Genomic DNA, 26812 nt, shown 5'->3' with positions numbered 1-26812 from the left:
TTTTTTCTTCTTCTTCTGTTGTATTGTGTGGTGGTGTGCTGCAGGTGCCTGCTGATAAATAATTGCCTGTTTCAAAGAGTGCTGCTCGTTTTTCGTATGTGGGTAACAACATTTAACTACCGTATTTTCCGCACTATTAGCCGCACCTAAAAACCACAAATTTACTCAAAAGCTGACAGTGCGGCTTTTAACCCGGTGCGCTTTATATATGGATTAATATTACGATTCATTTTCATAAAGTTTCGATCTCACAACTTCGGTAAACAGCCGCCATCTTTTTTCCCGGTAGAACAGGAAGCGCTTCTTCTTCTATGCAAGCAACCGCCAAGGTAAGCACCCGCCCCCATAGAACAGGAAGCGCTTCTTCTTCTACTGTAAGCAACCACCCGCCCGCGTAGAAGAAGAAAAAGCGCGCGGATATCACCGTACGTTTCATTTCCTTTGTGTGTTTACATCTGTAAAGACCACAAAATGGCTCCTACTAAGCGTCAGGGATCCGGTTCATGAAAAGACGCAATCTCTCCATCCACACACGGATTACTATTTCACAGCAACTGATATTCCTGTGAACCGCACTGTGGATACAACGGGAGCACGTACGGTGAATATTCGCACCACAGGGAATGAGAAGTCATCCTTCACTGTGGTTCTAGCTTGCCATGCTAATGGCCAGAAACTTCCACCCATGGTGATATTCAAAAGGAAGACCTTGCCAAAAGAGACCTTTGCAGCCGGCGTCATCATAAAAGCTAACTCGAAGGGATGGATGAAGAAAAGATGAGCGAGTGGTTAAGGTAAGTTTACGCGAAGAGGCCGGGTGGCTTTTTTCACGCAGCTCTGTCCATGTTGATATACGTATGTTTGTGATTGCACATTTGCGTACATTTTGGGAGTGAACAGAGTTGTTAGAACGCTGGTTTTTAATATATTATTAAAGTTTGACTGACCTATCTGACTGTTTTTTTGACATTCCTTTAGCGCAGTTAGATGCGGCTTACAACACCGGGCGGCTTATAGGTGGACAAAGTTTTGAAATATGCCGTTCATTGAAGGCGCGGCTTTTAACCCAGGGCGCCTTATGGTGCGGAAAATACGGTATGTATATATATTTCCGAATTGGTTCAACCACAACCCGCCCGCATCTATTTAAAATCTAATTTTTTTAAATTTCACCCGCCCGACCCGCGGATTATCGGCAAATCTTCTTTCTTATCTTTTTTACTATTTATATTACTAAATTATTGTGTATGCACCTTAGGGGATCTGCTCCAATTGTGTTGTTCTTTGAACCGGTTCCCTGTAATAATGACAATAAAACTCTATTCTACTCTATTCTATTTTAAGTGGGGTTATTGATTGGGTCAAGGGGGAGGAGTCACAGCCCCGCTTTACCGTGTACCTCTTGCTTGGTATACTTGCTCGCGCCCGTATAAACTATTTGCTTGTCTAACAGAATTGCTACTGCGACATCCATTGGACACAATTAGAACAGCAGTTTATTTCATTTAAAAATGCAGCTGAATTTTACACTTCGCAAACTCATCTCAATCCATCCCGGGGGTTAATTGTTCATATGTCTCTGATTTGCACATCAATCAGTCTGAGGAGTAAAAGTTGTCAGTTTGTTATGCAAACAGTTACCCAGCATCACTTATGCGTCAACGTCAGTTTTGATACATGTCAACTTTGCAGTGAAAAAGGGTGTAGTGCAGGTTTTTGAGCGTGCACAAACTTGACACATGAGGCCCCAGGTCCCTGGACTGAAGAAGGAGTAACCAAGCACTTGAAGCATCATCTATCTTACTGTTCAGGAAGGTTTCAGATACAGAGAAGACATGGGGTCATGAGTAGATAAGATTATGCTCCAAATAATCCAAGTTTGGATGAATACCTCAGATATTTGTGAAAGAAGCAGTGAGGAGGTCCTGGGTAGGGTGGATGTCGCCACATATGAGCAACATACCACAAACTAAACAGCTAATTGGTTATTTTCCCTTGTGTGTTCTTATGTGTTTTACTGCGTCTATATTATGTGTGAACCTTTTACAGCACACTGAACAACTAAATGTTTTTTCTCCAGCGTGTGTTCTCATGTGTCGCCACAAAGAGTTGTTATGAGAAAAGCTTGTACCACAAACTGAGCAGTTAAATGGTTTTAGTCCAGTGTGTGTTCTCATGTGTTGAGTCAATATTCTCTTAACAGAAAAGCTTTTGCAACAAACTGAACAATTAAATGTTTTTTCTCCTGTGTGTGATCTCATGTGTTCAGTCAAATGGCTATTTCGAGAAAAGTTTTTGCCACAAACTGAACAAATACATGGTTTTTCTCCTGTGTGTGTTCTCACGTGTCGAGTCAAACAGCTATTTTGAGAAAAGCTTGTGCCACAAACTGAACATTTAAATGTTTTTTCTCCTGTGTGTGTTCTCATGTGCCGAGTCAAATGGCTATTATGAGAAAAGCTTTTGCCACAAATTGAACAATTAAATGGTTTTTCACCTGTGTGTGTTCTCATGTGTTGAGTCAATTGGCTATTTTTAGTAAAACTTTTAGCACAAACTGAGCAGCTCAAACATGTTTTACCTCTCTTCTTTGTAGAGCATTCAGAGTGTTTGTTGTCAGTGTGAGTCCTCATATCACCTTCACAGTCTTTATCGCTGCTCAAAGGTTCTTCAACCTCGTCTTCAGCCTCACTATCTGATAGTGGAGCTAAGAGGTTGTCTACTTGTGGTTTCTCTTCAACATCTTCAGTCTTCACAGAGAGAATACTCAGTGGAAACTTGGTGTAATCAGCTTCCTCTCGTCCTAGAAGACACTCTCCCTCCTGAGTGATGCAGAGTTCCTCCTCTTCCTTTTTAATGCAGGGTGGTTGTGGAGTCTCCTGCTTCAAAGTGGAGCTCCCCCCTAACTGAGGGGAAACTTCTTCTGGATTATCGATCATCTGATGGACGTCTGCAAGACACAAACAACAAAAACACACTTTCTTTTATGTACTGTATGTGTGTGTAGTAGGGTTGTACAGTATACTTCCAATAATAAAGTATTGTGGTACTAATCAATTGAAATCGGTACTATAGCACCTTTGAAAAGTACCGGTACCGTTCTTTCATCTGAATGCCGGTGTGCGGCGGTGACTACCTCCAGGGCCCATGTTTTGTCGGGGGTAACACTGGGTCTATAAAGGTCCGCTCTTTGGTCGGAAGGACGAGGCCGTCGATTAGTTACAACTTCCTCACTTTATTAATTATTTCCACAGGGCACAACCGGACATCCACCATGCTATTAACACTCCTGCACATGCTACCACTACCTCTCCTTACTCGCCCACTCACTCACTCAGCCCACATACTGCCACTCTTAAAGGTGTACACACACACATACACTACTCTCACAACAGCTGCTTTAAAACACGCCTCGCCAAATGTGGTGATTAGTATTACCACCTTTGCTTCAGACTTAGGTCAACATTTAAATAATAAGCATTCAGATCTGCACAAGGAGTTTAAATAGTGACAGGTATAATGTAGTTGTTACACCTGTCCTGCTGCTCTCTCTTTACTCGCCCGCTCACTCACTGACGTCACTCAGACAACACGTTGACATTCTCACAAACACACATACTACTCTCATAAGTTAACCAGCTCCCCTGCTGTGCACATGTACAAAACCCAAAAGCAGTGAAGTTGTCACATTGTGTAAATGGTAAATAAAAAGAGAATACAATGATTTGCAAATCCTTTTCAACTTATATTCAATTGAATAGACTGCAAAGACAAAATATTTCATGTCCGAACTGAGAAACTATTTTGTTTTGCAAATAATCATTAACTCAGAATTTAATGGCAGCAACGCATTGCAAACAAGTTGGTACGGGGGCATTTTTACCACTGTGTTACATGGCCTTTCCTTTTGACAACACTCAGTGTTTCATGGCCATTCATTTAGTGCCTTGCCAGAATGATGGATCAATGTTTACATGACTTGTTATAGACTCAGAAAAGTTCAGCAAGAATCACAGAAAGTAGAAAACATCTGCTGTGATGGACATTAGGATACTACAAACTAACAGTGGAGGAAAAGTCAATATTGAAATACATCGCAAAACTAAAAAAATAATATCTATCTGAAAGAAGTCTGTAGTTAAGAAGTAGAGAACTTTTTTTAGATATTAAATGCAAGAAATTGGATCCACTTTCTAAACAACTGCAATGATCATTTTATTTACCGTATTTTCCGCACTATTAGCCGCACCTAAAAACCACAAATTTACTCAAAAGCTGACAGTGCGGCTTTTAACCCGGTGCACTTTATATATGGATTAATATTACGATTCATTTTCATAAAGTTTCGATCTCGCAACTTCGGTAAACAGCCGCCATCTTTTTTCCCGGTAGAACAGGAAGCGCTTCTTCTTCTACGCAAGCAACCGCCAAGGTAAGCACCCGCCCCCATAGAACAGGAAGCGCTTCTTCTGCTACTGTAAGCAACCACCCGCCCGCGTAGAAGATAAAAAAGCGCGCGGATATCACCGTACGTTTCATTTCCTTTGTGTGTTTACATCTGTAAAGACCACAAAATGGCTCCTACTAAGCGTCAGGGATCCGGTTCATGAAAAGACGCAATCTCTCCATCCGCACACGGATTACCGGTACTATTTCACAGCAACTGATATTCCTGTGAACCGCACTGGATACAACGGGAGCACGTACGGTGAATATTCGCACCACAGGGAATGAGAAGTCATCCTTCACTGTGGTTCTAGCTTGCCATGCTAATGGCCAGAAAATCCCATGGTGATATTCAAAAGGAAGACCTTGCCAAAAGAGACCTTTCCAGCCGGCGTCATCATAAAAGCTAACTCGAAGGGATGGATGAAGAAAAGATGAGCGAGTGGTTAAGGTAAGTTTAAGTTTACGCGAAGAGGCCGGGTGGCTTTTTTCACGCAGCTCTGTCCATGTTGATATACGTATGTTTGTGATTGCACATTTGCGTACATTTTGGGAGTGAACAGAGTTGTTAGAACGCTGGTTTTTAATATATTATTAAAGTTTGACTGACCTATCTGACTGTTTTTTTGACATTCCTTTAGCGCAGTTAGATGCGGCTTACAACACGGGGCGTCTTATAGGTGGACAAAGTTTTGAAATATGCCGTTCATTGAAGGTGCGGCTTATAACCCAGGGCGCCTTATGGTGCGGAAAATACGGTACTTTGTTTTTGACACAATTTGTCCAATAAATAGTAACTATCATCAAGTATACATTTATACAACATTAATTTTAAGTATTTTTTTTATTTTTCAGTGACTTTGTAAAAATGGCAGTAAAACTCCATGTCACAATATTACAATAGACTATTGTATCGTGACTCAAGTACCGTGATACATAGTTTATCATGAAGTCCTTTCCAATACCTCGTCTAGGGCTGGACAATTATGGCAAAACATAATTTAATATTTTGAGGGATTTTGGAATCACGTTAAATAACTACTGGTAAATTATTTATTGCTTTGAAAACGTAAAAGCAGTATCACCAATACTCAATTTTAAACATACTCTAAAAGAACAACCAAATATACATTAGTAACAAATAAATAACACATACATTAAGAATCATAGTAACAATAAATGAAAATGACTATAGCAATATGAAAAACTAATCTAATTCAGGTTTTCTGTTTACATTTTTATTAATTCCTTTTCTTGAATATTCGTGTCACACCCTGGTGAAAGTTGTCTTTTCGAATTTGGGGCTTTGTTTAATTTCAGGCACATTTTTAACATAAACTATCTGTTATTAAAACATATCATACCATACCACCACCAAAGGAATTCAATACAACTTTTTTAGAAAAACAAGAAGATAAGAACTAGAAATAAATACAAATATTTAAAGGGGCTCAGATGTTTGTAACTTGCTCTCAGTTACATTTTTCAAACCAAAAATATGACAAAAACACTACCAGCTATCTTATTTTACCATTAGTGTTTGAACAAAGCATACATTTTTTATTTTCTTGTTCTTTATGACCTCCAATCCTCTGCACGTTGATGTAGACATGTGGTCCAGTCTTCTCTTCACATCTCTTACTCTTCCCCAACATCTCTTCTTTCACATCATTCTTTTCTTTACACAAGCGCTTGTTTTGCTCTTCCACTTTCTTCATTTGACTTTTGCATTCTTTCATCTCCTCTGATGTGAACTCCACTGCCTTCTTCAAGCTAACAATCATGGCGGCTCTTTCTTTACATTCTTCAACAAGGTCGGCTCATTTACACTTTAGGGCTTGAAATAGTTTTCAAATGACAAAACTTCAAGTCACTCACCTTCATCTTTCGTCTTTATCTCCGTTGGTGATTTGCTGGAAGTTGATTCTCTTTCATGTTCTCTTTTAGCGGACGTCGCCATCTTAGCATAGCAGTAGTCGTCCATCTTCTATCACGTCTTCAATCTTCACTTCACATATCGCTCCAAACTCAATGCACGTTTCGTGGCTTTGGAAAATACCAATTGAGATATTTGTTGCTATATTTGCTGTGAATCATATGACTTTAAGATCGGGAATTCGAAGAATCTCCGAACAACCATAGCATGCGGTCTTCCTCTTTTTTGCTTCCCTTCAAGTACATTTGCGCATGCGCTAAAAGTCCGCCACTTCCGTTTCCTACTCCACAGCAGTGTTTTTTTCCAAATAAACGCATTTTAATCTTGTTTTAAAACTGGTTGGCAAAAGTATCTAACATCAAATAATGGACAACTACTGTTTGAAAATAAAAAATATATATATACAAGCACGTGCACAGACTTTTTCCATGGCTGTTGTTCAAACCAGAAAAAGGGCAAACATTGAAGAAAATAAATCATACATTTTAAACACTACAAGAAATACAGAAATATTTTTTCAATCCACTTACCGTATTTTCCGCACTATAAGGCGCACCGGATTATTAGCCGCACCTTCAATGAATTGCATATTTCATAACTTTGTCCACCAATAAGCCGCCCCGGATTATAAGCCGCGCCTACGCTGCGCTAAAGGGAATGTCAAAAAAACAGTCAGATAGTTCAGTCAAACTTTAATAATATATTGAAAACCAGCGTTCTAACAACTCTGTCCCAAAATGTACGCAAATGTGCAATCACAAACATAGTAAAATTCAAAATAGTGCAGAGCAATAGCAACATAATGTTGCTCGAACGTTAATGTCACAACACACAAAATAAACATAGCGCTCACTTTCTGAAGTTATTCTTCATTCGTAAATCCTTCGAATTCTTCGTCTTCGGTGTCCGAATTGAAAAGTTGCGCAAGCGTGGGATCCAAAATGGCCGGTTCCGTCTCGTCGAAGTCATCGGAGTCAGTGTCGCTGTTGTTGTCCAGTAGTTCTGTGAATCCTGCCTTCCGGAAAGCTCGGACCACAGTTGTGACCGAAATATCTGCCCAGGCATTTACGATCCACTGGCAAATGTTGGCGTATGTCGTCCGGCGCTGTCTGCCTGTCTTAGTGAAGGTGTGTTCGCCTTCGGTCATCCATTGTTCCCACGCCGTTCGCAGTCGTGATTTAAATGCCCTGTTGACACCAATATCGAGCGGTTGGAGTTCTTTGGTTAATCCACCCGGAATGACGGCGAGTGTTGTATTTGTGTGCTTCACTTGTTTTTTGACACCATCTGTGATGTGGGCGCGCATAGAGTCGTATATCAACATGGACGGAGCTGTGTGAAAAAAGCCACCCGGCCTCTTCGCGTAAACTTCCCTTAACCACTCGCTCATCTTTTCTTCATCCATCCATCCCTTCGAGTTAGCTTTTATGATGACGCCGGCTGGAAAGGTCTCTTTTGGCAAGGTCTTCCTTTTGAATATCACCATGGGAGGAAGTTTCTGGCCATTAGCATGGCAAACTAGAACCACAGTGAAGGACGACTTCTCATTCCCTGTGGTGCGAATATTCACCGTACGTGCATTTTGTAGTCTGGTCTTTACAGATGTAAACACACAAAGGAAATGAAACGAAAAATCCGCGCGCTTCTTTTTCTTCCGGGGGCGGGTGGTAGCTTACAGTAGAAGAAGAAGCGCTTCCTGTTCTATGGGGGCGGGTGCTTACCTTGGCGGTTGCTTGCGTAGAAGAAGAAGCGCTTCCTGTTCTACCGGGAAAAAAGATGGCGGCTGTTTACCGAAGTTGCGAGATCGAAACTTTATGAAAATGAATCGTAATATTAATCCATATATAAAGCGCACCGGGTTATAAGGCGCACTGTCAGCTTTTGAGAAAATTTGTGGTTTTTAGGTGCGCCTTATAGTGCGGAAAATACGGTAGTTGTTTTAGTTAAAAACCTTTAGAAAGTCAAATGATGACTCTGAATAAAGAAGAAAAGCACTAAGAGTGTAGATCTCCACCAGGACCAATCCTATTGTTCACGTGCTACTAAATTGTGTGCCATCTCATGTGTATCGTGTGCTGGTATGACAATAAACTTCCATGAATCCTGTCAAACACCAGACAGTTAGTAATATGGTTTCACATAAAAATGTTGGTGAAACTGCTCATTTCTACCTAGCGATAGGTGGCTCTAACTGTAGTGCTAATCACTCACCAGCAGAAAGCCCTCATCACACTGCTAATCAATAACTACCATCTTAGGCACTTAACATCACTAATCGCCAGTTAACAGCTATCATGCTAAATGTCAACTATCTTAAATGCAGACATGAAAACAAGACACATTAACGTCTTTCCCCAGTACAAACATCATAACACAATCTAAACTTATATAAACACATTACTGTCTGAGCATATAAGATATTCAATTGTGTTACATCACAATTTATTATATTGAAATTAGCCATGTGATTAAGATGGGCACGGTCTGACCAATCACAAGTCAGTAGGAGCTGCTTTGTTCTCGTGTTTGGAGAAAGCGGAAGAGCGATTGTCAGCCTGACATTGATGTGTCTCTGAGAACTGAACACATTTTTATAACTTATAACAAAATGTGTTTATACAGTAACCTGCTCACATGAGTCACATTACAGCAGGGGTGTCAAACTCATTTTAGCTCAGGGGCCACATGGAGGAAAATCTATTTCCACGTGGGCCGGACTGGTAAAATCATGGCATGATAACTTAAAAATACGACTATGACAACTTCAGATTGTTTTCTTTATTTTACTTCAGCCAAAAATAGAACGAGCACATTCTGAAAATGTACATATCACAAATAATCATCTTGACAAAACACTTCAAGTTAGTTAAAAATGTAGAGGGGAAAAATGGTGCATTTTCAAAAACACCTTGAAGAACACAATGAACTTAAACTTAATCTCAGTGTTTCTATTAAACTTTAAGTCACAACCCATCTAGGATTGAACAAAAAACAAAACAAAGCATGAATAAAAACTATTCTATGTATCAACTACCTCATTTGTCATTTCCACATATTAATCCTGTGCTAACTCAACAAACCATACAAACTGAGGTAGAAACTATTCAAGAGTGTTGAGTTACTTCCTGTCTTCTAGACATAATGTGTATTGATAGAAAAATAAAAGCTGTACAATGTGTGAACAATTTCAACAAAGCACAAATAAAAAGTTCAAAGACTGACAGTATTGCAGTAAATCACACACTTTTCACTTTCTTTACATTTGCACAGAAGACAATCATTTTCACAGAACTATATCAGTGTGCAGTGTCTCATGCTGCATTTTAAGTGGGGTTACTGATTGCTTATTTTACTCCTGTTTTACGTTGGGTAGAGGGGGAGGAGTCACAGCCCCGCTTTACCGTGTACCTCTTGCTTGGTATACTTGCTATGCAATTTGCTTGCCTAACAGAATTGGTTTTGCGACATCCAGTGGACACATTTAGAACCACAGTTTCTTTCATTAAAAATGCAGCTGAATTTTACACTTTGCAAACTCATCTCACAGGCCGGATTGAACCTGTTAGGGAGGTGGGGGTTGGGTTGTGGGTGTTGGGGGTTAATTGTTCATATGTCTCTGATTTGCACATCAATCAGTCTGAGGAGTAAAAGTTGGCACTTGGTTATGTAAACAGTTACCCAGCATCCCAACGTCAGTTTTGATACATGTCAACTTTGCAGTGAAAAAGGGTGTAGTGCAGGTTTTTGAGCGTGCACAAACTTGACACATGAGGCCCCAGGTCCCTGGACTGAAGAAGGAGTAACCAAGCACTTGAAGCATCATCTATCTTACTGTTCAGGAAGGTTTCAGATACAGAGAAGACATGGGGTCATGAGTAGATAAGATTATGCTTCAACTAATCCAAGTTTGTAAGAATACCTCAGATATTTGTGAAAGAAGCAGTGAGGAGGTCCTGGGTAGGGTGGATGTCACCACATATGAGCAACATACCGCAAACTAAACAGCTAATTGGTTATTTTCCCTTGTGTGTTCTTATGTGTTTTACTGCGTCTGCATTATGTGTGAACCTTTTACAGCACACTGAACAACTAAATGGTTTTTCTCCAGTGTGTGTTCTCGTGTCGACACAAAAAACTGTTTTGATGAAAGTTTTTACCACAAACTGAACAATTAAATTGTCTTAGTCCAGTGTGTGTTCTCATGTGTCGAGTCAATATTCTCTTAACAGAAAAGCTTTTGCCACAAACGGAACACTTACATGGTTTTTCATCTCTATGTTTTCATGTGTTTAATAAAACTGCACTTAACAGAAAAGCTTTTGCTACAAACTGAACCACTAAATGGTTTTTCACCAGTGTGTGTTCTCATGTGTTGAGTCAAATGTCTCTTAACAGAACAGCTTTTACCACAAACTGAACAATTAAATGGTTTTTCACCTGTGTGTGTTCTCATGTGTTGAGTCAAATTGCTATTTTTAGAAAAGCTGTTGGCACAGACTGAACAATTAAATGGTTTTTCACCTGTGTGTGTTCTCATGTGTTGAGTCAAAGAGCTATTTTGAGAAAAGCTGTTGCCACAAACTGAACACTTAAATGGTTTTTCACCTGTGTGTGTTCTCATGTGTTCAGTCAAACCATAATTTCGAGTAAAGCTTTTGCCACAAACTGAACAACTGAATGGTTTTTCACCTGTGTGTGTTCTCATGTGTTGAGTCAAACGGCTCTTTTTAGTAAAACTTTCAGCACAAACTGAGCAGCTCAAACATGTTTTACCTCTCTTCTTTGTAGAGCATTCAGAGTGTTTGTTGTCAGTGTGAGTCCTCATATCACCTTCACAGTCTGTGTCGCTGCTCAAAGTTACTTCAACCTCGTCTTCAGCCTCACTATCTGATAGTGGAGCTAAGAGGTTGTCTACTTGTGGTTTCTCTTCATCATCTTCAGTCTTCACAGAGAGAATACTCAGTGGAAACTTGGTGTAATCAGCTTCCTCTCGTCCTAGAAGACACTCTCCCTCCTGAGGGATGCAGAGTTCCTCCTCTTCCTTTTTAATGCAGGGTGGTTGTGGAGTCTCCTGCTTCAAAGTGGAGCTCCCCCCTAACTGAGGGGAAACTTCTTCTGCTTCACCGATCAGCTGCTGGACGTCTGCAAGAAACAAACAACAAAAACACACTTTCTTTTATGTACTGTATGTGTGTGTAGTAGGGTTGTACAGTATACTGCTACTAATAAAGTATTGTGGTACTAATCAATTGAAATCGGTACTACTCGGACGTCGATTAGTTACAACTTGGTCACTTTAATTATTATTTCCACAGGGCACAACCAGACATCCACCATGCTATTAACACTCCTGATCATTCTAGCTCTCTCTCTCCTAACTTGCCCACTCACGTCACTCAGCCCACATACTGCCACTCTTAAAGGTGCACACACACATACACTACTCTCACAACAGCTGCTTTAAAACACGCCTCACAAATGTGGTGATTGGTATTACCACCTTTGCTTCAGACTTAGGTCAACATTTAAATAATAAGCATTCAGATCTGCACAAGGAGTTTAAATAGTGACAGGTATAATGTAGTTGTTACACCTGTCCTGCTGCTCTCTCTTTACTCGCCCGCTCACTCACTGACGTCACTCAGACAACACGTTGACATTCTCACAAACACACATACTACTCTCATAAGTTACCCAGCTCCCCTGCTGTGCACATGTAGATACGTAGACGTGCACACAGCTGCTTAGTTTGATGCCAAATATTAGCACAGTTAAAACTGCCCAATTAGCAGTCAACTAATGACTTACAGCATTACTACCTTGAGCACGCCTGATCTCGTTCTCGGAAGGTAAGCAGGGTCGGGCCTGGTTAGTACTTGGATGGGAGACCGCCTGGGAATACCAGGTGCTGTAAGCTTGAGCGCGGCGACGGTCTGTAGGAACCTGCTGCCACACGTTGCAACCACCGAAGACAGCAACAACTTGACTCGGTGAAAGAAACAACGTGAGTATGGCTCCCTGCTCTTAGTGTACCATTCTCATGGATAGGTTGGCCCTACTAGAGGACCTTGTCCGCCAACTAGAGCAGAGTAATTTCGTAACTTTAGACGCAGCGGACACTAGCATTAGCTGTGGGGAGCTGACTAGCCCAGTTTGTAGCAGCCCTAAGCGGCCTACAAGCAAAGGTGAACCGGTTGAGACGCATAATAGATTTAGCCCTTTAGCTAGTCCTACACCCCAGGCTACCGGGCACCCTTAGTCATAGGGGTCTCCATCACCCGAAACAAACAGCTTAGCAAACCAGCCATAATTAAGTGTATTCCCAGAGTCAGAGCACCTGACATTGAAGCTAATCTTAGGGAGCTAACTCGCAGCAGGCCTAGTAAACTTGTACGACAGGCCAATTGCACCACTATAGCTACGCAAACATAGTTGTACACGTTGGCTCCAATGACACTAGGATGAGCCAGTCAGAGATTACAAAGAGGAACATAGCTTGACTTGTAATCTTGCTAGAAAGATGTCCAGGTATCGAGTACTTGTCTCTGGCCTCCTGCCTGTGAGAGGCAAAGATGAGAGGTATAGCAGATTAGTCTCGCTTAACAAGTGGCTGGCCAGTTTTTGTAGAGAACGTTCATTGATAATTGGCCGTCTTTCTGGGGGAAACCGGGCTTGCTGATGAGGGACGGCCTTCACCCTAACCGGGAAGGCGCCATCACTCTATCTAGAAACATAGATTACTGGTTAAGTCACACTTGACTAACTACACTAGAGCAAGCTCGGACACAGGCAATTACAGTGTCTGTTAAACCGAGTAAGGAGTCAGTTAAGCTAGAACTAACCAGCGCCAGGCTGGAAAATTCCTGCACACATAGCATTTCTCGTAGATTTATACACAACTTGAAATGTTTTTTCTGTAGTGACTGTACCAGATGTGAACATGCATTCTACTGAGGTGGCAAATAATGACGCGTTCAATCTATCGCAGCACCAAGCAAACAATCTGAAAATCCCCATCATATCAATAATATATTATTCAAATTATTTAAGGCGCACTACACAAAACAAGCATAGACTCTATTGCCCCTCTCAAGCGGAAAAAGCCCAAACCCAAGACTACGGCTTGGCTCAACGAGACCACCAGAGCAGAGAGGAGAGCATGGAGACAGGCGGAGCGGAGGTGGAAGAAAGATGGCCTGCAGGTTTCTCTTGAGATACTGAGGGACAGACAGAAGAGCTACCACAGGGTGGTTAAAGCTGAGAGAGACAAGTTATTTGCCAGTCTCATTGCCAAAGCTCCAAACTCCAGAATTATATTCAGAATCATCAATTCTGTTGTTTGCCCTCCCACCACTGTTATCCAGGATGCATCGCTTACAAAGTGTGATGAGTTTCTGTTGTTTTTCTCAGATAAAGTAAACACCATCAGAAGTAACATCCCACCTTGCATTCAGGACTTAGCTGTTACTCTGAGATGCTCATCCACTTTCTCCATGTTCAGCTACATCTCTATTTCATCCCTCTCTAAGATGGCCACCGCCTCGAGACCAGCCACATCCCCTCAGGACCCCGTCCCTGCCCTCCTCCTTAAGGAGGTTTTTGAAAGCAGTAGGTCCCCACATCATGTCCATCATCAACTGCTCCCTGGCCACAGATATAGTCCCATCATGCCTAAAAGAAGCAGTGGTCCAACCCCTTCTTAAGAAAGCCTAGATCTCCCTCACCCCAGCAGCCACAGACCCATCTCCAAATTACCATTTCTGTCTAAACTGTTAGAAAAGGACGCCCTCAGCCAGCTGCAACCCTATCTCCAAAACAACAACATACTGGGGAAATATAAGTCCGGATTTAGGGCCGGCCACAGCACTGAGTCCGCCCTCTTGAAGGTGTTTAGCGACCTTCTCCTCATCACTGACTCTGAGAAATGTGCTGCACTGGTTCTCCTGGACCTCAGTGCGACGTTCGATACTATAGACCATACTGATCTCCTGGACCGCCTCCAACATGGGGTCGGCATCACTAACACAGCCCTGTCCTGGTTTATGTCCTACCTCAACAACAGAACCTTATCTGTGAACATAGCCAACCATTCCTCCCACTGTGCCAACCTCACCTGTGGGGTCTCTCAGGGCTCAATACTGGATCCCATCCTGTTCTCCATCTACATGCTCCCCCTGAGCCAAGTCATTCATTGCCATAAAATTGCCTTTCACTGCTACGCTGACGATACTCAAATCTATCTTCCACTCAAGACAGACGATCCCTCTGGGCTGGACCTTTTGAAAGACTGCTTGCGGGACATAAAGGAGTGGATGTCACAAAGCTTCCTGTAGCTCAATGACACCAAGAGTGAAATTCTTCTGTTCGGCAATTCCACCTCGGTCAGTCAGATCAGAAAGAATTTGGGAATTTTGGCCACTCTTGAAAAAACCCACGTCAAAAACCTTGGGGTCATATTCGACCCAGACCTCAAGTTTGACAAGCAAGTGAAATTTGTGGTGAAATCCTGTTTTTTCCAACTGCGCACAATAGCCAAGACCAAGTATTTCCTCTCCCCCAGTGACCTACGGAGGGTCATCTTCTCCAGACTGGACTATTGCAATGCCCTCTATGCTGGGGTCATCCATAGCATGCAGCTAGTACAAAATGCAGCTTCCAGGCTGGTGACAGGCACAAAAATGAGGGAACACATTTCTCCCATCCTCTCCTCCCTTCTCTGGCTCCCAGTGAAGCACAGAGTGAAATTTAAGATCCTCACGTATGTATTCAAAGTGCTCAATGGTCTCGCCCCAGCTTACATCAAAGATCTCCTGGACAAATGTACCAGCTCCAGGCTTGGTCGTTGCCTTAGATCTGACAACCAGATGACCCTGAAGGTCCCACGGTCAAACCTAGTGACAAAGGGAGACCGTGCTTTCTCAGTGATGGCCCCTAGGCTATGGAATAAGCTCCCTCTGAATATCAAGTCCACCACCACTCTGGACTCTTTTAGAGCACAGCTTAAAACTCACCTCTTTACCGCAGATTACTTTTGATTTATGTGTTCATTGTGTGTCTTAAATGTTTATTTTAGATTCCTTTGTGTGTCTCGTTCTATGTTTCTGTTTTTTTTTGGTTTCTCAACTCGGGCTGATGTAACAGTTGGTTGGGGGGCCCATTATAAATGAAAATAAGATAAGATAACATAACATAACATACAAACGACGAGTTCAATCTATCGCATCACCAAGCAAACAATCTGAAAATCCCCATCATATCAATAATATATTATTCAAATTATTTAAGGCACACTACACAAAACAAACATAACATTATTAAAGTCAATAATATGGATAACATTAACAAAAATTCCTCAAAACAGCCCACTACCTATAATATGGGCTTTTTAAACATCAGATCATTGTTTCCCAAAACGTTATTACCGTATTTTCCGAACTATAAGGCCACTTGAAATCCTTTCTTCCCCTTAAAAGTCGACAGTGCACCTTAGAACCCGGTTATATGAATTTTTCCCTCTTAACGAGGCATCTCCTCCTAACTATACTAATGCTTATATTGCCCGTCCCCTTAAAAAGGGGTGGACGAGTTGCACTAATATACAATGAAAACCTTAACATTACCCCTAACCTAAGTAATAAATGTAAATCATTTTAGGTGCTTACTATGGGGTCTGTCACACAGCTACCTCTCTACCTAGCTGTTATCTACCACCACCCTGGGCCCTATTCACCACCACCCTGGGCCCTATTCACACTTTATCAGTGAATTTTCAGAGTTTGTCGCTGATCTAGTGACGAACGCAGATAATATAATTATAATGGGGGGAGATTTTAATATCCATATGAATACCCCATCAGACCCTCCGTGTGTGGCGCTCCAGACTATAATTGATAGCTGTGGTCTTACACAAATAATAAATCAACCCACGCATCACAACGGTAATACAATAGATGGAGTCCTTGTCCAGGGTGTCACCACCTCCCAAGTTACACTAAAGAAATGTCCGATCATTACCTTATAAGATTCGAAGTTTTGACTCATTGTCAACAAGCTACTAATAACCACTGCTTTAGCAGGTGCAAAATTAATGCTGTCACAACTATGACTCTTGCTTGCCTACTGCCTTCGGTAATGACGCCATTCCCAATTTATGTGGGCTCTATCGATAACCTCACTAACAACTTTAACGATGCCCTGCACGATAGTATAGCACCGCTAAAGCTAAAAAAGGCCCCTAAAAGGCGTACCCCATGGTTTACAGAAGAAACTAGAGCTCTTAAACTATCATGTAGAAAGCTGGAATGCAAATGGTGTGCGACTAAACTTGAGGTTTTCCATCAAGCATGGAGTGATAGTTTATGAACTTATAAAGGCATGCTTACCTTAGCTAAAGCTAATTACTGCTCCAATCTCATCCGTCTCAAAAAAAATGATACTAAATATGTGTTCAGTACAGTAGCATCGCTAACCCAACAAAGGACTCCTGCCAGTAGCTACACCCATTCGGCAGACGACTTTATGAATTTCGTTAATAAGAAAATCAAACTCATTAGATAGGAGAAAAAGACAATGCATCCCAGCTACAACTGGGTTCTATTAACACAGATACAAATGTATGTACGGCAGATTTTGCCCTCCAAAATAGTATCTTTCTTTTTGATGAAATAACATTACCGTTGTGCACTTACAGATGTAGCCACCAACTGTATTTAGTGACAGTGGTTTTCTGAAGTGTTCCTGAGCCCATGTGGTGATATCCTTTAGAGATTGATGTCGGTTTTTGATACAGTGCCGTCTGAGGGATCGAAGGTCACGGTCATTCAATGTTGGTTTCCGGCCATGCCGCTTACGTGGAGTGATTTCTCCAGATTCTCTGAACCTTTTGATGATATTATGGACGGTAGATGTTGAAATTCCTAAATTTCTTGCAATTGCACTTCGAGAAAGGTTGTTCTTAAACTGTTTGACTATTTGCTCACGCAGTTGTGGACAAAGTGGTGTACCTTGCCCCATCCTTTCTTGTGAAAGACTGAGCATTTTTTGGGAAGCTGTTTTTTATACCCAATCATGGCACCCACCTGTTCTCAATTAGCCTGCACACCTGTGGGATGTTCCAAATAAGTGTTTGATGAGCATTCCTCAACTTTATCAGTATTTATTGCCACCTTTCCCAACTTCTTTGTCACGTGTTGCTGGCATCAAATTCTAAAATTAATGACTATTTGCAAAAAAAAAAAAGTTCATCAGTTTGAACATCATATATGTTGTCTTTGTAGCATATTCAACTGAATATGGGTTGAAAATGATTTGCAAATCATTGTATTCTGTTTATATTTACATCTAACACAATTTCCCAACTCATATGGAAACAGGGTTTGTAGATCCCCCTTTTAGACCAGTTGATCTGCCCTCTCTTTTCTGCTCTGCCCCCCTCTCCTGCGTGGAGAGGTTATTAGGTGACCCCAGATGAGGCACTAGCTGTTCCAAGGACCCGGGGTGGACCACTCTGCGCTGCTGACTTGTCTCCATTCAAGATGATCTCCTGCTGGCCCCACTATGGACTGGACTCTCACACTATTAACTAGATCCACTATGGACTGGACTCTCACACTATTAACTAGATCCACTATGGACTGGACTCTTACACTATTAACTAGATCCACTATGGACTGGACTCTCACACTATTAACTAGATCCACTATGTACTGGACTCTCACACTATTAACTAGATCCACTATGGACTGGACTCTCACACTATTAACTAGATCCACTATGGACTGGACTCTCACACTATTAACTAGATCCACTATGGACTGGACTCTCACGCTATTAACTAGATCCACTATGGACTGGACTCTCACACTATTAACTAGATCCACTATGGACTGGACTCTCACACTATTAACTAGATCCACTATGTACTGGACTCTTACACTATTAACTAGATCCACTATGGACTGGACTCTCACGCTATTAACTAGATCCACTATGGACTGGACTCTCACACTATTAACTAGATCCACTATGGACTGGACTCTCACGCTATTAACTAGATCCACTATGGACTGGACTCTCACACTATTAACTAGATCCACTATGGACTGGACTCTCACACTATTAACTAGATCCACTATGTACTGGACTCTTACACTATTAACTAGATCCACTATGGACTGGACTCTCACGCTATTAACTAGATCCACTATGGACTGGACTCTCACACTATTAACTAGATCCACTATGGACTGGACTCTCACGCTATTAACTAGATCCACTATGGACTGGACTCTCACACTATTAACTAGATCCACTATGGACTGGACTCTCACACTATTAACTAGATCCACTATGGACTGGACTCTTACACTATTAACTAGATCCACTATGGACTGGACTCTCACACTATTAACTAGATCAACTATGGACTGGACTCTTACACTATTAACTAGATCCACTATGGACTGGACTCTCACACTATTAACTAGATCCACTATGTACTGGACTCTTACACTATTAACTAGATCCACTATGGACTGGACTCTCACACTATTAACTAGATCCACTATGGACTGGACTCTCACACTATTAACTAGATCCACTATGTACTGGACTCTTACACTATTAACTAGATCCACTATGGACTGGACTCTCACACTATTAACTAGATCCACTATGGACTGGACTCTCACACTATTAACTAGATCCACTATGGACTGGACTCTCACACTATTAACTAGATCCACTATGTACTGGACTCTTACACTATTAACTAGATCCACTATGTACTGGACTCTTACACTATTAACTAGATCCACTATGGACTGGACTCTCACACTATTAACTAGATCCACTATGGACTGGACTCTCACACTATTATGTTAGATCCACTATGGACTGGACTCTCACACTATTAACTAGATCCACTATGGACTGGACTCTCACACTATTATGTTAGATCCACTATGGACTGGACTCTCACACTATTAACTAGATCCACTATGGACTGGACTCTCACGCTATTAACTAGATCCACTATGGACTGGACTCTCACACTATTAACTAGATCCACTATGGACTGGACTCTTACACTATTAACTAGATCCACTATGGACTGGACTCTCACACTATTAACTAGATCAACTATGGACTGGACTCTTACACTATTAACTAGATCCACTATGGACTGGACTCTCACACTATTAACTAGATCCACTATGTACTGGACTCTTACACTATTAACTAGATCCACTATGGACTGGACTCTCACACTATTAACTAGATCCACTATGGACTGGACTCTCACACTATTAACTAGATCCACTATGTACTGGACTCTTACACTATTAACTAGATCCACTATGGACTGGACTCTCACACTATTAACTAGATCCACTATGGACTGGACTCTCACACTATTAACTAGATCCACTATGGACTGGACTCTCACACTATTAACTAGATCCACTATGTACTGGACTCTTACACTATTAACTAGATCCACTATGTACTGGACTCTTACACTATTAACTAGATCCACTATGGACTGGACTCTCACACTATTAACTAGATCCACTATGGACTGGACTCTCACACTATTATGTTAGATCCACTATGGACTGGACTCTCACACTATTAACTAGATCCACTATGGACTGGACTCTCACACTATTAACTAGATCCACTATGGACTGGACTCTCACACTATTAACTAGATCCACTATGTACTGGACTCTCACACTATTAACTAGATCCACTATGGACTGGACTCTCACACTATTAACTAGATCCACTATGGACTGGACTCTCACACTATTAACTAGATCCACTATGGACTGGACTCTCACACTATTAACTAGATCCACTATGGACTGGACTCTCACACTATTAACTAGATCCACTATGGACTGGACTCTTACACTATTAACTAGATCCACTATGGACTGGACTCTCACACTATTAACTAGATCCACTATGTACTGGACTCTTACACTATTAACTAGATCCACTATGGACTGGACTCTCACACTATTAACTAGATCCACTATGGACTGGACTCTCACACTATTAACTAGATCCACTATGTACTGGACTCTTACACTATTAACTAGATCCACTATGGACTGGACTCTCACACTATTAACTAGATCCACTATGGACTGGACTCTCACACTATTAACTAGATCCACTATGGACTGGACTCTCACACTATTAACTAGATCCACTATGTACTGGACTCTTACACTATTAACTAGATCCACTATGGACTGGACTCTCACACTATTAACTAGATCCACTATGGACTGGACTTTCACACTATTAACTAGATCCACTATGTACTGGACTCTTACACTATTAACTAGATCCACTATGGACTGGACTCTCACACTATTAACTAGATCCACTATGGACTGGACTCTCACACTATTAACTAGATCCACTATGGACTGGACTCTCACACTATTAACTAGATCCACTATGGACTGGACTCTCACACTATTAACTAGATCCACTATGGACTGGACTCTCACACTATTAACTAGATCCACTATGGACTGGACTCTCACACTATTAACTAGATCCACTATGGACTGGACTCTCACACTATTAACTAGATCCACTATGGACTGGACTCTCACACTATTAACTAGATCCACTATGGACTGGACTCTCACACTATTAACTAGATCCACTATGGACTGGACTCTCACACTATTACAGTGTTTCCCACACATTCATTTATTTGTGGCGGCCCGCCACGAAAGAATTACGTCCGCCACAAATGGATTTTTCGGCTTTTGACTCGCTCGACCGCTCATAAAAGCAATGGATGGGACTGTCTGTGAATGTTGCTTGTAGTTACACCTCCGGTGCAGTAGGTGGCGGTAGCCTACTATGCATTGTAACTCCGCCAATAGCACTTCATTCACCTGGTGGGCCAGAAGAAGAAGAAGAAGAAGAAGAAGAAGAAGAAGAAGAAGAAGAAGAAGAAGAAGAAGAAGAAGAAGAAGAAGAAGAAGAAGAGGGACGGACGGACGGAATCAAAATACTCGCCGGCTACTTTTCATAATGATGGCGCTTCCTACGTTTCTACCTCAAACGTCCAAAAGCTGCTAAACCCTTGATCCAGGATGCCATGGGACAAAAAACTTAAATGGTGCCTTTTGGCGACAGTTAGCCGGCTAGCTAACGCTTGCTAGCGTGGTAGCATTGCTTCATTTTTACAGGTGTTATAGGTAGATAGTAGTGATGGGTCCGGCAACACCGATGCATCGGCGCATGCGTCGAGCTCATAGAGCGAAACCCTGTGTAGGTGCGCGTACCGCTTTTAGAAAGTCACGTGACCGATCATGAGCTGTTTTGGTCACGTGACCAATACGCGAACTGTGTCGCACTGACGCCTCCTCTGTGCCCTGTGAGCGGCTCTTTTCTACAGCCGGAGAAATAATAACTAAGAAGAGAAAGCGTCTAAAATTGAATACGTTGGAAAAACGGTTTTTTTTAAATAAAAATGTGTAAAAAAAAAAAATAATAATTTCCAGGTCCACAAGCATCCTCATTCACAACACGTTCTCTTAGATTTCCATGTTATGATACATGTTCGCATTATTTATTGACTGTATCTAAAAAAGACAAAACATATATTTTTATTTAAATGAAGTTATGAAATAATCCTAAATGAAATACAATGACTTGGTTTATATTATTGTATATACTAGGTCAGTGGTTCTCAACCTTTTTTCAGCAATGTACCCCCTGTGTTTTTTTTTTTTTAAATTCAAGTACCCCCTAATCAGAGCAAAGCATTTTTGGTTGAAAAAAAAAAGATAAAGAAGTAAAATACAGCACTATGTCATCAGTTTCTGATTTATTAAATTGTATAACAGTGCAAAAATATTGCTCATTTGTAGTGGTCTTTCTTGAACTATTTGGAAAAAAAGATATCAAAATAACTAAAAACTTGTTGAAAAATAAACAAGTGATTCAATTATAAATAAAGATTTCTACACATAGAAGTAATCATCAACTTAAAGTGCCCTCTTTGGGGATTGTAATAGAGATCCATCTGGATTCATGAACTTAATTCTAAACATTTCTTCACACTTCAATATTTATGGAACATGTCCACAAAAAATCTAGCTGTCAACACTGAATATTGCATTATTGCATTTCTTTTCACAGTTCTTTTTGACAGACATTTTAGTGACAAACCTGAGCTTGTGCTTCACTGAGTTTATGAACTTACATTCATATTTTGTTGAAGTATTATTCAATAAATATATTTATAAAGGATTTTTGAATTGTTGCTATTTTTAGAATATTTTAAAAAAATCTCACGTACCCCTTGGCATACCTTCAAGTACCCCCAGGGGTTCGCGTGCCCCCATTTGAGAACCACTGTACTAGGTCATAAAATCAGTGTCAGTTGAGTCCGTCCATAGGTTGCCTGTAGAGATTTTTAATGTCCAGCAGATGTCAGTATTTAGTGACACAGTATCGACACAGTATCAATACAGTTTTGCAAAGAGTCGAAACGCTTCATGACGCCTCATCAACCCATCACTAGTAGATAGGTTATAGCTGCATCGCTCGCGGCTCGTCATATATTTAACGTTAATCCGTGATTTCACCGAGCGTTTCACTGACGGTGAGCAGCCTGACGCTGCTTCATTAACACCGCCACTGTTTGACTCGGGGGCCGGGGCAGACGCACGTAGTAACAGTCACGTGTTACAATACCGACGAGCTAACGTGTCCAGGTTATAACCATGTTGTCAATAAACACACATGGACTGAAGCTAAATTGTCCACTGTCCACTGCAGCATGTGAATGCAATGAAAAGAATAAAATCTGAGCCAACCAGCTGTTAAAATGTTGTCCAGGTTAATGTTTTGGCCATTAAAAGCCCTTCATTTCAAGATTTCAACTGTGATCGGGCTTTAAACAGGTGGCTGACCTGTTCAGATGAGTGTAACTGCTACTGGTCAAATAATGTGAAATAGCATTTAATTTTACATGTATGCAATGCCATTTAAATGTAATTATAGATAATAATAATAATAAATACTGTGTAGTGTTGTAAATAGTCAACGGGAAGGATTTTAGTAAGATATAAGCCATGAGCACTACACAGCCAGAAAAAAACCTAGGCAGGACAAGTAAAAATATTGGGGCAAGTAGATTTGAGAAGTCAGGCAAGTAGAAAAAACCTTAACGTTGAACCCTGCATGTGTTGAGCTGCTGCCGCTTAAGGTTAGACAGCACTGTACATAGAGCGCTTCTGCTCGTTAGTAATAAATTCTAATGTTGGATGTTCACTCCTTCACACAGATGAGTATAGAAAAATATTTTCAACGGCCGAAAAGGGCTGGACTTGGAGAGGAGGTAGGCCTACAGTCCGGACCACAGGTGCGACCTGTTCAGCAGCAGGAGGAGGAGGAGGAGGTTGACTGACTGTGGCAGGACACCTCTGCCTCTGTTTCACTTCATGTTGCTGGTAAATAATATGGTTGTAGTAGTAGGCTAAAGTTAAATTATTTAGTATTCACTAATTAAAGGGGCAGAGCTTTAAGAGAAAAAAAGGGTGGAGTGCCATCTCCGGGTTGGGTAGGAGATCTTGCCCCAAGTGGAGGAGTTCAAGTACCTCGGAGTCTTGTTCACGAGTGAGGGAAGAGTGGATCGTGAGATCGACAGGCGGATCGGTGCGGCGTCTTCAGTAATGCGGACGCTGTATCGATCCGTTGTGGTGAAGAAAGAGCTGAGCCGGAAGGCAAAGCTCTCAATTTACCGGTCGATCTACGTTCCCATCCTCACCTATGGTCATGAGCTTTGGGTTATGACCGAAAGGACAAGATCACGGGTACAAGCGGCCGAAATGAGTTTCCTCCGCCGGGTGGCGGGTCTCTCCCTTAGAGATAGGGTGAGAAGCTCTGCCATCCGGGAGGAGCTCAAAGTAAAGCCGCTGCTCCTCCACATGGAGAGGAGCCAGATGAGGTGATTCGGGCATCTGGTCAGGATGCCACCCGAACGCCTCCCTAGGGAGGTGTTTAGGGCACGTCCGACCGGTAGGAGGCCGCGGGGAAGACCCAGGACACGTTGGGAAGACTATGTCTCCCGGCTGGCCTGGGAACGCCTCGGGGTCCCACAGGAAGAGCTGGACGAAGTGGCTGGGGAGAGGGAAGTCTGGGCTTCCCTGCTTAGGCTGCTGCCCCCGCGACCCGACCTCGGATAAGCGGAAGAAGATGGATGGATGGATGGAGCTTTAAGAGACATTTTAGCTTTTATATTTTATAAGATATATTTTTTGTAAGAACCACAATTAATAAATGTATTTCAGTGAATAACTAATTGTTCAAATCTGTATATAAATATGTACATAAAATGTTGTAATTATATTCCCACTCCGCGTTCTTCTTGGTCATCGCCGCTGACGCCACCCCCCCCGCCCCACGACCACACCACCACAAATAGATGCCTGTCCTGTGGGAAACACTGTATTAACTAGATCCACTATGGACTGGACTCTCACACTATTAACTAGATCCACTATGGACTGGACTCTCACACTATTAACTAGATCCACTATGGACTGGACTCTCACACTATTAACTAGATCCACTATGGACAGGACTCTCACACTATTAACTAGATCCACTATGGACTGGACTCTCACACTATTAACTAGATCCACTATGGACTGGACTCTCACACTATTAACTAGATCCACTATGGACTGGACTCTCACACTATTAACTAGATCCAATTTACGTCTATCGCACCGGTCGCAAAGGTTTCTCGTTGTTCCAATTCATTGGGTTGAGTTTTTCCTTGCCCCGATGTGGGATCTGAGCCTAGGATGTCGTTGTGGCTTGTGCAGCCCTTTGAGGAATTTGTGATTAAGGAAAATATAAATAAACTTTGATTGATTGAACACTTATATGGTTTTTCATCTGTGTGTGTTCTCATGTGTTGAGTCAAATTTTTGAGAAAAGATTTTGCCACAAACTGAGCAGCTCGAACATTTTTACCTTCACAGTCTTTATCGCTGCTCAAAGGTTCTTCAATGCAGGTAATGGGGATGCACTCTATTTCGCCTATAAAAAAACTCTAAAAAAATATCCAGCAACTTTTTATATACACACTGTAAGTATATATGTACTGTAATAACAGGCACATTCATAATAACATGTAATATTTACGTATTTTCATCATTTGTTATCATTTTAAGCGAACGTCGGCACATTATTTACACAGACGCATCACAACGTTCGCTATTTCCTTCAACACCACCACCAACTATTACTAATATAGGCAGACTTCATGAGTGACATCAAAGAATACATTTGGGACAAATTATGATCCAGAACCTTATATTTTTGAGCCTGAATATAAGGAGGATGAGCTACAAGAGTGATAAGCAGATCAAGCAATTAGCACTATTGCTAAGTGCTAAACAAAAAATACAAACTATATTCCATCCAATCTTGATTAATATCACTTTTTATTTAAATAAGGCAGTTTTTCCGGTGCAGGATACTACTGCGGTAACTTCTGACAAACATTTCGACTATTTTTGATCGAGGTAAAAATGCTAACAGGTTCTTTGTTTACATTGTTTAACAAAGTCGGCTAATTTCTATTTTTAGGGCTTGGAATTCAAACAGCTTTCAAATGAGGGAACGCAACACACTCACCTTCATCTTCGCTTTTCAGATTGTTCTCCGTTGGTGGCGCTGATTCTCTTTCATCTTCTCTTTTAGCGGACGTCGCCATCTTAGCATAGCAGTAGTCGTCCATCTTCTATCACGTCTTCAATCTTCACTTCACATAACACGCCGTCGCTCCACACTCAAAGTCCGTTTGGTGGACTTAAGAAAAGGCGAATAGTTGAGGTATTTGATGCTATTTTTGAATCTATAAGATCGTAAATGTGAAAAGCCACGCCGCTTAGTCCGCCATCTTGGACTTCCCGCTTTACCACTGTTCCATGTGTTTGCGCATGCGCCAGAAGTGAGCAACTTCCGATCCACAACTGCACTTTAAAAAATAAAATACCTTTTAAATAACTAGCGGCCCTTTTCATCTTTTCTTACATTTCTGGCTCATAATTGAAGTGCTCCTTATCGCAAAAACATTTTTGACATCAAAATACTTTGGAGATAGAAATTAAACAAAAATCGACAATGTTGTATTCTGTCTTTTAGTGGGTTCAAGCAAACGGCAAGTTGTTTGACAAAGTAAGTCTTGTGAAAGTGTGAAACTAATACAATAATCAACCAAAGCTTACAATTAGTCTGACATGCAAAAAAGAAAACACATAGATTTCACAAACATATCAGAAGTAATCATACCTCGTTGGCCTCATAAACTCCAAGGGAATAAAGTTTATTTTCAATCCGAGACTCCATTAACGTCTTCCACATCAAACACTT

At 41.4% G+C, this 26812-nt stretch overlaps 1 protein-coding gene and 1 pseudogene across 1 annotated transcript; one reads left to right on the top strand and one right to left on the bottom strand.

The window, feature by feature from the left end:
• Positions 1 to 1985: 1985 nt before the first annotated feature.
• On the bottom strand, positions 1986 to 26315 carry LOC133619247 (uncharacterized). The gene is made up of 2 exons (XM_072915508.1): positions 26075 to 26315; positions 1986 to 2950 (listed from the first exon to the last, which is right to left on the bottom strand). Exons 1-2 carry the CDS (start codon positions 26175 to 26177, stop codon positions 1986 to 1988), a joined length of 1068 nt encoding a protein of 355 aa, XP_072771609.1. The 5' UTR covers positions 26178 to 26315.
• Positions 12185 to 12299, top strand: LOC133619881 (5S ribosomal RNA; annotated as a pseudogene).
• Positions 26316 to 26812: the final 497 nt, after the last annotated feature.

This window comes from Nerophis lumbriciformis, linkage group LG20 (genome assembly GCF_033978685.3).
Source record: "Nerophis lumbriciformis linkage group LG20, RoL_Nlum_v2.1, whole genome shotgun sequence".
NCBI lineage: Eukaryota > Metazoa > Chordata > Actinopteri > Syngnathiformes > Syngnathidae > Nerophis > Nerophis lumbriciformis.
The sequence above is the reverse complement of the archived record's forward strand: the minus strand, read 5'-3'. Positions and strand labels throughout refer to the sequence as shown.

Excerpts from the sequence above, each read along its gene's own strand:
- LOC133619247 (XM_072915508.1), bottom strand. The coding sequence starts at position 26,177 with ATGGACGACTACTGCTATGCTAAGATGGCGACGTCCGCTAAAAGAGAA. Across the intron at positions 2,951-26,074 it reads TCTGAAAAGCGAAGATGAAG|ACGTCCATCAGATGATCGAT; the intron begins GTGAGTGTGTTG and ends TGTGTCTTGCAG.